At 28.0% G+C, this 16,801-nt stretch overlaps 1 protein-coding gene across 1 annotated transcript; it reads right to left on the reverse strand.

Moving 5' to 3' along the window:
- Positions 1-1,993: 1,993 nt before the first annotated feature.
- LOC106062139 (uncharacterized) lies at positions 1,994-15,193 on the reverse strand. The gene is made up of 11 exons (XM_056009358.1): positions 15,125-15,193; positions 13,502-13,576; positions 10,572-10,774; positions 10,031-10,232; positions 9,208-9,489; positions 7,784-7,828; positions 4,574-4,606; positions 3,648-3,764; positions 3,337-3,465; positions 3,139-3,246; positions 1,994-2,318 (listed from the first exon to the last, which is right to left on the reverse strand). Exons 2-11 carry the CDS (start codon positions 13,542-13,544, stop codon positions 2,200-2,202), a joined length of 1,281 nt encoding a protein of 426 aa, XP_055865333.1. The 5' UTR covers positions 13,545-13,576; positions 15,125-15,193; the 3' UTR covers positions 1,994-2,199.
- Between the last annotated feature and the right edge of the window lie 1,608 nt (positions 15,194-16,801).

Consider the following 16,801-nt stretch of genomic DNA (forward strand, 5'->3'; position numbering starts at 1 on the left):
CTTTAGGCGCTTTCTAAACACAACTCTGCCCGAGTCGGGTGTCGAACCTCGAGCCCCCTTCTAGGTAGCCAATCCAAGCCAAGTTCACTTGGCCTCTCAACTACGCTTCATCGTACAAAACAATTCACCATATGAAATGTAAGATAGCTAGATACGACATGGTAATATGCAGTCCGTTAAAATATAATACGTTTTTATTTATTTTATTTCCCGTAACCGTATTGTGTGTCTCTACGCTAAAATATCAGTTACTATTTTACATGTTTCGGATGTTTCTTTAGAGTTGGAGATAGTTTACTTCCGATGCCAAACATATCGCAAGAAGACATGTATTGCAACTGTTAGAGTATGAACCTGGGACCATTGATACAACCAAACGATAGTCCTGTGCGTAAACTGCACTACCAGCAGCCACCTGCTTAGTAGAAAAACTTAAATATAATCTATATATTCATTGGACAATTTACTGAATGTGAAGAAACATTTGATGTTATTGCGATTAATGCCGCTGAAAGCGAGTACAACATAAAAGACGTAAGTTAAATTTCATTTCATTTGGAACAATGATAACAGTCAGACTGAATTTACGTAGTAAAATTAATCAATGCATTGTTAATAAAGTTAATAGTTGGCCTATTTATGTTTTCTCTTTCTCTTTATTTATTATATTGTAAGAAGTCTTTCAAGTGAGATCTGCATAATCAATTTCGTCTATCAACAGTTCAACTTATGTTTTCTACAAATGTCGATTTTGAGACAAGATTTAAGCTTATTGAACGTTATGTTAAAAATTTTGAAAATTACTTATCCATAGAAATCTAATGCAACAGTACAAACACATACAAAATCACTCAACAATGACATATACATTTTACACAAAGTGTTTGTATAGGTTATTAATATTACATAATGTTCCTAATGTATACAATACTTTACACACTCAAACACACACTTGGCGTCCTGCGTCCGCACATAAAGGGTAAAACAACGAGGACACTGTCCATTCTGCAGGTATCTCTTGCCACTGTAATTATTGTACGCTGCTTAACCTGCTACGTCTCTAATACAAATTGTAACCCTGTTTTTTTTTTATTTTCTACACTGTGTTATTGTATGGCTGTAGGTGAATACATTTTATTTTTAATTGTATTGAATTACTAGTAGTAAGGATATCTAGTTAAGTGGCATTTTATTTTAAGAACCTCATCTAAAATATGATAATAATAATAATAAATAAATCTCATCAAATACATCTTCTGAAATCTAAATGTTTTTTCACAGTAAAAAAAAAAATTGTTTAATTTTAATTCATGTTTGTTTGTTTTGTTTTGTTTTTTTTTAAAGTTTATAACTGTTTTAATCCTTTCTTCTATACAATGTGTATGTGTCGCCTATCTTGACATAGCATGCAGAACAGGAAAGGCAAGGGTCATTTTTCAAAGTCAATGGTCTATTGCCCAAATTAATATTGTGAGTAAAAAGATTTCTGGATTTCAGAACTCTTATTTATTCAAATTCTTTTATATAGATTTTCGAATATGGAAGAAAATAAAATATAAACTACGCATGATGCAAAATGAAAATTGAACCAACATAGAAAATCAAGAGTTGAGTAAAAGTGTAAAAGTTTTATTAGCAATTATAAATACACAGAAAACAATAGTAGCAACTACTTTTTAAAACTTTGTGTGCAATACAAGATATTCTGAGCTTTTTATAGTATTAAATAATGTAGGCCTACACTAATGTTGTTGTTCTTGAAAAATTATATTTCTAATGCAAACAAGATATTCACAATATTCACAATTTTTTTATGTCTTCATCAAAATTATAAATATTGTGGGGGGACTAAACGAAATGTTCAAACACTAAAATTGTTAAAATTGTTGAATGTTGTAAAAATATATATATTATATATATATATATATATATATATATATATATATATATATATATATATATATATATATACATATATATATTATCTCTTGTCTAACCAATTACATAATATTGAAATTAATTATAACTAAAACTTTCTAAGTATAAAAATTTTATAAATACTTTGAATATATACTCAAAACCAAAAAAAAAAAATAATGTATAGTATTATTAATTATCATTTATAATTATAAGCTGTTAATTAACCAAAAAATTGAAATGACCGATGTCATTGAAAAGAAATACTGAAATGAGATTTATTTATTTTCTAAGCTGAACAATGAAAAATGGTATAAAAATAATACCCAAGACAGTATGGATGCATATTAATATCATTACATAGTGAAAAGCTGGCGATCCAATTAGAATATGTTTACCACCTGGAAAAAAAGCATATCATAATTAATACATGATAAATAACATGGTTAGAAAAAGAAATATTTTATTTTATAAATAAATCTCGATTATTAAAGTCAGGCTTATAAATATAATACCAACTTCTGTTTAACTAAAAAAATAAATAAAGTTATGTTTAAAAAAAAGTCAATGAGAAAAATCTAGGTCTTCATATTTTCAATCCTACTTTAGCATTAATTGATAATATTTATATCTTTAGTGCAACTATTCTAAATCACATTTCCTATTTAAAAATCAGTATACATAAAGTTCACTTGTGGTATGACCTAAGATATTTCAATTACTTTATGATTTCCATATACCTTATAGCTAAACATTTAATATACCATTACACAAGCTTTTAGTTTATGTATGTAGACATTGAAGATTAGTGATGAAAAAGAAAGAATAATCATGAACATACAGCATTTAATGGATATATGTATTTGGATATTAATATACTGACTTAAAAAGATCTTTTATTGGGTCCTGCCTGGTCAGAAATTAACTGTTGTTTGTGTAGCTTCTATGTGACTTTGCTTATTCGGAGGTCTTTGGTTTGGGTTTTTGATGGGGCTTATCTATGTTTTACTATATTTTTCTTATTCTTCTCTCTATATTTATTGTACACTAGTTACATATTACGTTTAATACCCACTGGAACGTATAGGTAAATGAAGATTAACTATTTACATCAATATTAAAATATCTATATATTTATTTAAAATGGTAAATAAATTGTGATAAGTTTATCATAGTTTATATCTGAATCATTATGTATTTTATCAACTGTGTTCAACTTACATGTCTTTATACAAAGCAGGATAGATTCGGCTAAAATTACAATGATAAGAACAACGACTTGGTAAATAATCATAATTTTCCAAATGTCTAAAGATGTTCCACCTTCACCTAAAATGAATAAATGTAATTTAATTATAAAACAAAATTTTTGTCTTTTCTTTTTAAATCTACAAAGTTCTAATGTCATTTTATTCTTACCAGAAAATTTGACTCCTGCAATTATGACAAGTATAATCTGAGCCAGTTCAAAAAGAGTTAGTAAAACAATTAACAAATTTAGGTGCTTTGGTCTGCCTTGAGATCCTTTTTGTTGTCTTTGCATAAAAACTGTAACATTTTAGAAAATGTGTACAAATTATTTGTCAAAATAATGTTAGTATTTTTATGCAATGGGTATTTACACACAAAAAAATAACACATGATTTTACTACAGTCATAAACTTTATTTGAAAAGTCTAAATTAATGCTGTTAATGTTAAATTCTAACTATATACATCTTAAACACTTACCTTGAACGTTAACAAGAACCATGACAGATAAGACAATAAAAATGACTGTACAAACGACATGAGCTGTAAGCACTCCTGTCAAGCCTTCAGACATTGTTTCACTCGGTGTTTGAGTCACTGTAACAGACACATATATTTAAATTCTATTTAATAATAATAGAATTTACAACATGTCACATTAACTATTCGGTGCTTGTCTTTAACTTCTTTTTCGCCAATATAGCATGATGTATAAATAAAAGATTTGCATTACACTAGCAAAATAAAGTCATATGTAGAAACAGCAAATAGTTTAGCGGTGCAATAAATTTAATTTATGAACCTTTTATGTCTAAATAACGGTAACTAAATTTGAGAAAAATGTGAATATATTGAAATCAATAATCTATAAAATACAAAAAATTCGAACTTGTATTAGTGTTGTCTTAGACATTTATTTTAAAAAAAATTGTTGTAAAAATGAAATGCGAAAACAATAAAAGTTTAAAAAAATGTGTGCTATCTTGTCTCTCATATATTTCTAAAATGCATTTTAAAATAAAGATTTTTTATAATGTTTTCCATGTTGTTATTTGTTTTAGGTCACTTTTTTATATTAGAAGGTTAACCAGTGTTATTCGCCTGAGTCTCGTTTTGCTTGATATCAATAAAGGGAAATAACTTCTACTTACTGAGAGTTATAGCAGTTAGGGCGGAGTTCTTCTCCTTAGATAAGCTTTTTTAAAACTTAGTACTTGTTCTATTTTAGTCATTTCAGATTTCTGAATATCAAAAATACATTGTATAGTGGCTCAATGATTAAATTGTGCTGATAATAGAAATTTTACACGAGCAATACATTTTTTATGTCTACAAGGAGTATAATAAATCGACACATGTCTAGACCCAGTTTGGTTATAAAGTAATATTAACTATTTAAACCTTACCATGATCAGAAGATGCAGTCGTGGTCTTTAGGTCTGCAAAATTTAATTGTAAAAAAAGTGAGTTAAGACAACGTGTTGTCATACAATTTCCATTTAGTTTACTTTCTAGTGTCATGACTTCACGCATTTACGTATTTATGTGTCTTTAGAAGTATTGACATATTTTTTTCCCAAACAAAAAATTGATTTGATAAAAAGCTATTTATGCATATATTTATAACCTATTTTTGTTTTCTTAAAAAAAAATGTGTGTTCATGTTTAACAGCGACTTTCTTCAGTACAATTCACAAATGGATTAGTGTATTTATACACATGGAGGTAATAGCTATTAGTTTAGAGCAAGCGTATAACTAGCCAGTACGAGACCTGCAGTTTAAATCACTGACCTTAAAAATCTAATACTAGTTAAACGAACTTGATACTCGCGACAGAGTGATAAGATAAGATAATTTTTATTGGTCCAAATAAATGAAAATATAATTTGACTACAATTGACCACCTCAGCGTAACTACTGTACAATAACAATATAAATGCAAATACAAACATCATTCACACACCAAACACAGATACACTCACAACCAGCGCTTAATGAATTAGACTTCTATCTACTTCTCGTTGACAACAGATGACCTTGTAACACTCTGACCGAACGTAAGATAATGTGTTTTTAAATCTTTCTGTTTTAAGTTCGAATGGAAAGGAGACGACCACTCAACTATTGTGAAATAAACTTAGACTATACTATTTGCCTAGAGAGTTAACACAAATGTAAGTTGTACTTGTCTACAAAAATCCTATAGCAAACACAAAGAAGCAACAGAACATATGAAGCCACACACGTGGTCAAAAATAAAATGCATGGTCTGTTCAATTAGTTATAGGAGACTTCAATCACCTGTCGTTTGTTTAACACTAATTAACAAATGGTCAATGTCCATTAGTCTACAAGGAAAGACATATTCTAGATATTTGTTACAGCTACAGCCTTAACATATCGGACGTTTTTTTTCCACCTGTACAATTGGACCCACACATCTAAGTATAAGCCGGTTTAAAAATAGAAACAAACTCGAATTACGGCCAATCCAGTCATGTTCTGACGAAGTTGCATTAAAGTTACAACTGCTCTGATATAATATATATATATATATATATATATATATATATATATATATATATATATATATATATATATATATATATATTTGCTCTGATATATAAATATCATAAATAAATTCATGCATATAGCGTGCTCATAGTGCTTTGGGTTAGGGTTTTCAGTTGTGGAGAAGGTTTTAGTAAACAAAGATCTGCCCGAGTCGGGTGTCAAACCCACCTCGAGCTACCTTCATAGGTAGCGAAGCCAAGCTAAGATCTAGCGCACTTAGCCTCTCGACCACGCTTCCCATATATATATAGTTAACACAACCGTTAATTATTAATTTTAATTGTCAAAATATGATAATAATTAGAAATTAAAATAAATTATTTATAGCGTTGTGTTTTTTGTCAAGGTCATTCGTCGTTACCAAGAAGTACATCAGAGCCTAGTTCATCAGGGCTGGGGTCACCTCAGTAGCATGGTGCTCTAGTTAACAATTTTAATCAAATTTCAATTTGTACCAATGAAGTTATCTAGTTTTAGTTAAATCGTCTTGCAGGTTATGAGTATTAAAAGCATATATATTCAGTTTAAGTATCATAATTAGCATACATAAATAAATATTCGACAATTTTAAAAATAACCTTGAACTTGGTCGAATTTAATCCAATTTCTTCAGAGTTTTACGTGAGAAAAGATAAAATGAAACAATGAGCCTCAATCCTTCTAGCAACGCCCCTTCATGGTTTATGTATATGTATACATGAAGTCATGGATTCATTCAAACTCGCTGTTTTATAAAACAAATAACGTTACTCACGGATAGTGTGACGTAAACTAAAAGTCAGCAGTGTAGGTTTTTTCTTTCGGATAATGTCATTAATGACAATTATAATTTAAGATACTAATATACATTTAACCAATTTGATTAAGATTCTTTTTTATTTATGGACATATATTAATATTTAATTATTTTTTCTTAGAATATCGTCTTAGTCATTTTCCAAGCATTTACCGAAATTGGACATATGTTTTTATGCTGATTTCTGGATTAGCCTACGTATATTTTTTTAGTTTCTTAATTACTGAAAAAATATAGTTTAACAGTAATATGAAACATTAATATGAATGACAGGAGCTAAAAATAATATACGCTACTTACAATAATTGATGTGATATAAAAAAAATTGAAAACAAAATGACATATAGTGACATAAAGAAAAGCCTCCTGTATTCACCTTTTTTAAATATCTACATTTATCTCCCTTTCGAACACCGTGGAAGAATCAAGAAAAAGATATACCATTACGTAGATAACCAAAATTTTAAAGAAAAAAAAACATGCCTAGTTGCTCTGCTCTGCACTTCAGTTACTCCAGTAGAAAATTAAAAAAACAATTTAAAATAATTATTTTTACTAGAAATATAGTGAAAGAAAAATCAAATCAAAATGTATTATTAAAATAAATTGCTCAATGATTGTTTGATACGAGAAAAATAACCGGTCATATTGAGCACACTTAATTACAATGTACTTAATTGGCTTATATTTTAAAAAAAGCATCTTTCACAGGCATGCAGATTGTAAGAATTGAATGCTTGGATTGATAATATTTAGTTTTGACTTTTACTTCATGATTATGTCAATGATAGCAACAATGTTTTAACCTTATTTTTTTTTAAACTTAATGTCCTAAGACTGTTTTTGATGATAAATACTGAATAATTATTAGCTTCTTAAAATAGTTTTGGTTTTAAATTAGAGAAAAGTTCATATCCATGTACAATCTATATAGAACTGCGGTTTAACTATCAGCTGAAAATATAAAGTATGGTGTAACTTTTTAGACATTTTAATGGATTTCAACTAAAAATATTTTAAGCAGAAAATTATAGGTAATACATTTATATATTAATTGTGCATAAAAATGCTGGGGTATCTAAACACTGACATTTATTTTTATTTAATTCTACTACAAAAAGTGCATTTTCCCACTTGGGTGTCACCCCATTTTAGATGTCACCTGGTGCGGCCGCATCCCCCGCACCTCCCTAGTTACGTCCTTGAACGTTTCTATAAATCAGTGCATAGATATTTTTTTGTACCTGTTGTGGTGTTGACTGTTGTTGTTATATTTGCTGTAGAAACATCTAGTTGCAAAAAGTAAGAAAAATATTAAATACTATTATGACAGCAAGTTATAAGTACAAGAACATATTTTACAAAATTATATGTTATATTTGAAAATGTAAATACCATTGTCAAGTCCAGTGTTTCATAAAATTTGCTACGCGTACTCCTAGAGGTACTAAAAGAGTTTAAAGAGGTTACAAGTTTCATCTCATTGACTAAACGAACTAAAATCTGATGTTTATTTACATTATAAGATTCAGAAATTATGAATATATAATGATTTTTTTAAAATGATTACATTGTAAGATGTTGATGTTAATCATCAAGATAACTAGCAATAATAACAATAGTTTTGTTGAATTTATGAAAATATAGAAAATGTATAAGTACCTTAAAGTTTATAACATATTTTGGATAATAAAGTGTTAAGTTTTTTTTTTTTTTTTAATTTATTTTGAAAACAATATAAACCGTCATTAGAACTACTTTCAAAACTTACACTTCAATATCTAGCTGTTGTCTTGGCACACGTTTTTATGTGATTTTGTAATTATCAATGATTTTTTAAATTTTTTTAAAAAGCTATACTTATCTTCTTATCTTATATAATACAGACGTTACTTCAAAAAATGATGATGCTTTATATCATTCGCATGACGAAAAGGAATTTTAAACTAGCATACATTCTGTTTTAAATTACCACAATTTATTATTAAAAGACAAAGAAATTTCATCGTTATATATTCAAGATAAAGTAAACGCTGCCATGATGAAACTAAATTTATGGGGGAAAAATTGGTCACGGTGAAGTAGACTACTTTGCCTTCTTCATGAATTAATTGCAAGTTCGACTAAAAATGGATGCATATATATTGAAATGCATAACACAGCGTCTGGAGAAATTGCGATTGACTTTTAAAAAAAAATTTCTGATTGAACAAAAAATATTTAACGGATGAGATATCCGTTTAACAATTACTAAACATCTATCCAAGAAAGTTTACAGTATTTGTAAAAAGAGTATTATTATGAAGTAGTTTAAGGCGGATTCTTAAAAAAAATCTAAGTAGTGTACCTAATCATCAATCTGTTACAAATGCAAAATGTTTATGTGTTTTAAACAGGCAATGTTCTTAAATTCATCTTACCGTTTCAAATTTCATATTTATGAAAAGGTACTTTGTAAGGATTTGTGGACAGTGAGTTAAAAAAAAAAGGTTAAATGAAAGAAAAAATGGTTGTCTTCAATAAAAATTAGTTTGAAAATAATAAAAAGGTATACATTGTTCAAAGATTTTGGGAAACACTGATCAAAATTTGGACTATTATAAAGACGAAATGTTTAGTATTTTTGACATTCCTTATATGTACGTGTTAAAAACTGATTTGAACTTACTGTTTAAGTAACAAATTGTTGATTTCGTCCTCTTGCATCCATCTTGCTCCAAGTAGGAAATATTAAAATTAATGGGGCTCCTATCTGTATTACTATACGTATATGTGAAATGAATGCATTCGTTTTGTGATTGAGTACTAGTAGATGAAATATTCAAAGCCAGGGCATGGGCACTTAGACCTTTGACGCAAAATTCTATCAAGTTTGAATTTTTCAATTCAGACTCACATTTATCTAGATTTACAGGACTACTGTTTACTTCTAAAATCTCTATAGTGTTAGCTGAAAAAAAAACATAAACTGTTTTTAAAACAAAGTGTTAAAGAGAGCAAGAAAAAGTATTCAAAAAAGAAAATATAGACCGTATTTCATTTTTAAAATCTGTTTCTATTAGATTTTATAATATGTTTGATCCATTGAAGCCATAATTCATAAAAATGTATATTGGTAAAATGAACAAAAATATTAATCTAAAAGTAACGGTCAATTATGTTTTCAAAATGGCTATATCATTAAAAGTGTCTATTTTTTTTGTTTTGTTTACACAAATGTCTGTTCCAATAATTTGTGTTAAAGTTTATGAATTTTCTGTCGTCAATGTTATGATATGATGCTAGGACATGCAATATAATTAAATCTTAATATATTTTAAAATATTTAACATTGTTTATATCATATAGCACTAAATAATGCTATAAGCCTTAAAATACAGATATTTACACACTTTAAAACGTCTATTAGAGTAAGAAAAAATATGGATCATGTAAGTACATACAAAGTTATAATTGTATTAATTTATATTTAGTTTAATTATGTAGCTTACTATAAATTATAGGTATGGGCACTTCATTGCTTGTTTCATCTAATGAAGTAAATTTTGGCCATGTAATCCTTAGAGTACCATTTGAATATCTGATATCTGCAGTTTTGTTCAGAAATAGTTCCACCAAAGAGTTTGATTTTATTCTACAATAGCATTCACCCATAGCTGGATCACAATTAGGATATAACGATGTTCGGCATATCTATAAAGCAGTTAAGAATGTGCAAATTATAATGTTCGCATCATAGTGACAACAATACAAAAGTGAACTTTACATTTAATTATTATATTAACATATTTATAGTCAGTGCTTTTTTTTAATATAGGTGCCGGTACTAAGTTATGGATCGTCTAACTTTTAACTAATAATAATTTAATAATACGCGTTAAAAATGCAAGAAAAAAAGAAAAGTAAATATATATATATATATATATATATGTCTCACTTTGTATCTGTATTGAGAATAAAATATATTCACAACTGACATTGTTAGTTTATTTAATGAAAAAAATATTTGTATAAGTAAAGTATTTAACTTACCTTAATATAGTCATTAGATGACAATTGTTGCATCTCAAAGTCAATAAACCTATTCGTGCTTAGATCATACGATGTTATATCAACAGTACCATTATAAATGTATCTGTCTATACCATGTAAGAAACCTGAATTGCAGTTTGAGTAACTTTCTTTTATATAAGGATTTAGCTGTATTGAAGTACCACTTAAATCATCAAAACAACCTAGGAAAATTAATTAATTATATGACAAAACCAAAAAAGACAAACATTGAAACAATTTTTTTGAAGACAATTTTTTTTAATGCTGCTATGCTGGATTGCTAGCTAGAATAAAAGAAATAGCCAACTCATGTTACATTTGTCTAATCTGTGTGACAAGATTGAAATTAATTTGTTCCAAATGTGGAACTAACAATTTCTAGTTATAATGGACTATTATTTAACTTTCTTAGAGCTATAAAACATGCAGTTGACAACAACACACGCAATTTTATATGTAGCTTAACTATTTGTGCCATCGTGTAAGCTCACCGTAATACAAATTTAGTAATGGTTTACTGTGTTTTACATATTCGACAAGAAACCTATTTAAAGGGTGTCGTGTTACACAAAATACGATCACAGACAAGATCATACATAACGAGGTTTAGAGGCACACAATTTGACGCAATTTATGTGTGCTCTAAATTTATTCGATTACATTATAATTTTTTCATTAAACAAACCCGACAAAAAACTAGAGGAACACCTTGATACACAGCTGCAGTCACAGGTTAGGCATCTGTAATCAGCAAACTTTCACTCTTCTTTCTGCTTATTGTAATAATTGTATAAACACAATATGCAATACAGTACTTCTATATTATTCTTGCACTCTACCTGTTTTGTTTTCCAAATTTCGCTTTTAAATTTAGAGAGCTTGATATCTCGTTTGTATACATAAAGTTACCTTAAAATTTCGCGACCTATTAGATCAACATACAGAATGTCTTTTAGGAGTCAAACTTGTAGCATTCTTTAAAGATGTACAGAAAACTAAATGACTACAACTGATAACAGCGTGGATAGTCTGGCACCCTGCTCTTTACAACTTGTCTTCAAAGGTTATTTATCTTGTCTCTTTAATTTAAAAAAATATACCTATTGGAGGTGGTAGATATTCATGTTTTTTTCCCTGGTCACGTTTCTCTATATAGTATATCGCTCAGGTCATTTAGACAAAAGATTTGGTATTGGTAGTCAGCAAGGTAATACACCAAACTAGTTTCAGCAGCCGTGAGATGGTGCCCATTGTACTGGCTATCCTATTTTTCCAGTAACATATAGTTTTTTTAGAAGCAAGAGTTGCATAATCTGCTGTATCTTTCTGACTTTGAAGAGTTTTCCAGATGTTTTCTTGCAGTAGTCAAGAGAAGAATATGCCAAGAAGAGTAGGTGCGACAAACACTGCTGAACCCAAAGGGTGCTTATAAGGCTCCATTAAATTTTACTTTAAATTGTGTTTCATCATGAAATTATGTAATGCCTGTCTCTATCAGAATTTGTAGTTTATAGATAATGTGTCATCTATCATTCCTGAATCCAGGCTATATTTGCGTTACGAATACACTGTGGGATAAAGCCAGAATACCTGCAGCAGTAGAGTAGATTATAAAACTCTGAGCATGATTGTTTATATTACATTTACTACTGCTGGGGCACTGGCATTTACTCTCTATAGAATTTCGTTTTCATGCCTATTTTAATGCATTTTTAACATCACTGCTCGGTAGCCCATCCAGGTATTCCAATATGGTAGAATATATATCTATCTATATCTATATCTATCTATCTATCTATCTATCTATCTATCTATATCTATATCTATATCTATATCTATATCTATATCTATCTATCTATCTATCTATCTATCTATCTATCTATCTATCTATCTATATCTATCTATCTATCTATCTATCTATCTATCTATCTATCTATATCTATATCTATATCTATATCTATCTATCTATCTATCTATCTATCTATCTATCTATCTATCTATCTATCTATCTATCTATCTATCTATCTATCTCTATCTATCTATCTATCTATCTATCTATCTATCTATCTATCTATCTATCTATCTATCTATCTATCTATCTATCTGTATCTATATCTATCTATCTATCTATCTATCTATCTATCTATCTATCTATCTATCTATCTATCTATCTATATCTATATCTATCTATCTATCTATCTATCTATCTATCTATCTATCTATCTATCTATCTATCTATATCTATATCTATCTATCTATCTATCTATCTATCTATCTATCTATCTATCTATCTATCTATCTATCTATCTATATCTATATCTATATCTATCTATCTATCTATCTATCTATCTATCTATCTATCTATCTATCTATCTATCTATCTATATCTATATCTATATCTATCTATCTATCTATCTATCTATCTATCTATCTATCTATCTATCTATCTATCTATCTATCTACCTATCTATCTATCTATCTATCTATCTATCTATATTTATCTATCTATCTATCTATCTATCTATCTATCTATCTATCTATCTATCTATCTATCTATCTATCTATCTATCTATCTATCTATCTATCTATATCTATATCTATCTATCTATCTATCTATCTATCTATCTATCTATCTATTTATCTATCTATCTATCTATATCTATATCTATCTATCTATCTATCTATATATATATATATATATATATATATATATATATATATATATATATAGATAGATAGATAGATGGATATAGATATAGATATAGATATATGTGTGTGTGTGTGTGTATAAACTGTAAGCAGCAAAACGGTGTGCCACTGGTATACTAATTTAATAAGTAATGTAATATCGTTAATGCAAAATGTGTTTATTTTTAATATAAACAATATGGTTAATTAGGAAAACTTACCAAACAGGAGTAAAAATACAATATTATAATATTCATTAGCCATAGAAAATGTATTTGACTATCCACTTTACGAAGCTGAAATTTAAAAAAAAATCTACATGTTAGTCATGAGTCATTCAGTCACAACATTAAAACTCAATAAATAGCTTTAGGTATTTGTGATATGAAAACACATTTAAAAAAAAAAAGCAAGACTAAAAAAATTAGTTTGTGTCTTCACACAAACTCAGAGGTGCCCACGTTGGATTCAATCTTCGACCTGCAATATTTAAGCCAAACAAAAGATTTGGCGTTATTTGTTACGTGAAGAAAACAGGACAACACTTCATCAATTAGAAGACTCTTTAAACTATTCTGGAATAAGGATTTGAAATAGAGCTCCAATAAAAGCAGAGCTGCGTTAACTAATCACATAAAAAAGCACGTATAAGCATAGGCTAATATGTCTATCTACTTCAAATAAATCTATATCGGCTGAAGGCCATATTGCAGAAATTGAGATAAACAACCAAACTGTAGACCAAGTGCAAGAATATAAATACCTAGGTATAACCATCAATAACAAACTGAAATGGAGTGAACAAAGTCAAAACTTTTTACATAAATTCATCAACGACTCCTCTATCTTAGAAAGCTAGGGAAATTTGAAATCAATAAAACAATAATTAAACTTTTCTATACAGCAAAAATTATTTATTGAAAGAGGTTCTATCTAAGGCTAAAGAGAGTAGAATGGAGAAAGACGGTCGACAAATGTTTTTTGGTGCCGCGACGGTTAACAGACTAAGGAATAGGTAAATGAATGTGATTAATTTGTTGAGGATATTATTAATGTTCTAACTGAAAATAACACTCAAAACTCGGCATTAATGTAGAACTATCAAATCAGGAAAAGGGGAAGCTTTGCCTAAATAGATTACAACAAAGTTCACTAGGGCAACAAAAAGTATATTTCTATGCCTAAAAGAGTTGTTTTACTAGCAGTTTAAAAAAAAGTAAATTATAATGAAATGTTATTAAGTAAATAAATTTAGCTAGAAAAATATTTTTTTATGATTTTGCTGTATTCTTAACACATTTTAAAAATTTACATCTTAAAAATATTATTTTTGTCCCCGATTCATGGCACATTTTTTTGTAGTGTTATTTAATAAAGCTGTTAATTCTGTTTAGATAACTTACTTTTTCTGTTTCTAAATATTTATTTTCATTTTAAGAGAAGATAAAATTACAATGCTGATATTCAAGTCGATAGAATAAAATCAAATCATAGTTGTGAAGATATGCTAGTATTTTTTTATGTACAAAGCCGTAATAATTAAAAAAAAATCATTGTATAACAAACCCTTTAAATATTTTTTTTCTAAGTATTAAACAGTATAAAATAGCGAGTGAACTCTTTAAAAAAAAAAAAACAACAATATCATAATTAAGAATAAAAAGAAAAAGAATAAAGACACTCTCATAAGGTCTAATGTTAATGTAACCACTAAGTTAAGCAATTAAGAAAGAAAAATGCGTTGTTTTTTTTAGCTTAATAACATTTAAAATAGTTTTAAAATTAATAAAAAATACGATCTGTTTGCATTTTGTTTTATTTTTATGTTCTTTAGTATCACTTACAATATATTAATACAAGGTTTCCTCAAATACCGATGAAAAAATACACAAGACCAATCTGAAAGGTTTACACATCATCTGAAATAAACCTTAGTAGCTAAATTTCTTCCTCATTTTTCATGACAGCGAAACTTTACGTGGAACGATTGGTTAAAGTAAAAAAAAATGTGTACACATAGACAGGAGCATACAAGTTACCTAACACGAAGTTTGAAACACGTTATTCATGTTTAAAAAGAAACCCGATTCTTATTGACACAGTTCAATTGACATTAAACAGGAAAATCCCAATGGAAAAAAAGACTTTGCTTGAGAAAGAGTCCTATGTATACACGCATACCACAGACGAAAGTACATGATGAAAACATTTTTTTTTAAGTTTATAGACTTTAAACTTCATCTAATTTAAATTTGATCTATATAATATTTGTATTTGTAATTTAAAATTACTTCTTTGATTTGCTGCTGTTTTGTAAAGGTTAATTAAATATACAACATAAAGCTAATTATACAAAACGTTTATTTCAAAATTTGTATTTATATTCTAAATTGAAGCTAAAAAATGTAAAAATTAAATCTTTAAATAAGCGCAAAAGTATCACTCAGTGACTAATTTATGTACACATTTGAATGCAATTTCGAAAACAGGCTCATTTTATCTTCTAAGGTTCCAGCTAAAAAGCGGTTTATGACTGATTCTCAACCTAAACATCACAAAATGCGATAAACCACAAGAATTCTATTAAATTTTAAAGTTTTTTATTTGTATTTCCTCACAATGCCACAGTCTATACATTAAGAATAAATTAAAAGTAACACGAAATTTCCGTATTTTAAATTATATTTTAATTATTTTCTTTTTCCTGAAATAAACTTTTAAAAAATTGGAAAGTTCAATGAGGCTTAAGAAATAAGCATTTGTTGTCCCTTTAGGCCTGAATCAAAGTGTGTGATATCAAATGCTGTGCATAGCTTGCGTTGTAGTTAAAGGATGCAAATAAAAAGACGATTACAAAAAGAACTTGTGTTATCAAACTAACTCACAGGGATAATAAACTCAGCGGTTTCTCCCTTTGAATTGGCCCATGCATCTGGACTATTCAAACTATGGTCTTATAATATTCGTTAAAAGTAAGGAAATTTCGGATTTTGAGTAATTTTTCATCTGAAAGGGAAACTGACAATCCATAAAGAATGTTAAACTTTTGACCTTTTGTCAATAAAACTAGATGTAATAATATAAGGAAGAAGAACAATTTTAAATAATCATTTAAGTGGTTCATTATTGAAAAATAAAACAAATTAATAGTGTATTGTCGATTTATATATTAATCTTACATTGATTTTTTTTTCGTTTGGGTTTGTGAAATTAGCTTTTAAATATATTTTCTAGTTGTTGTTTTTTTAAATCTAATCCCGACAGACAGACATAAAATTAATTATGACTTAGCATTGAAAGAATGCCGCTCAAGAAATAAAAACAAAATAAACTCTTCCGGAATCGGGATTTCAAATTTGAGCTTTCTTAAAAGAGTGATGCATTAACTGAACACCTAAAGACACAATGAAAACCTGCCAGATACCCCTCCCCAACAAATTTACGTAAGATATTAAACTTGGGCGCACAAAGTTTATATAACCGTTAAAGCTTCGCTATAAAATTGCAATTAAAAAATATTG

The sequence above is a fragment of the Biomphalaria glabrata genome, chromosome 14 (assembly GCF_947242115.1).
Source record: "Biomphalaria glabrata chromosome 14, xgBioGlab47.1, whole genome shotgun sequence".
NCBI lineage: Eukaryota > Metazoa > Mollusca > Gastropoda > Planorbidae > Biomphalaria > Biomphalaria glabrata.

Bases quoted from the DNA above. Each gene is read 5' to 3' on its own strand.
- LOC106062139 (XM_056009358.1), bottom strand. From the start codon at position 13,544: ATGGCTAATGAATATTATAATATTGTATTTTTACTCCTGTTTG. The intron at 10,233-10,571 runs GTAAGTTAAATA...ACTGCTTTATAG, and splicing joins CATCTAATGACTATATTAAG to ATATGCCGAACATCGTTATA. The intron at 7,829-9,207 runs GTAAGTTCAAAT...TTTTGCAACTAG, and splicing joins AACAATTTGTTACTTAAACA to ATGTTTCTACAGCAAATATA.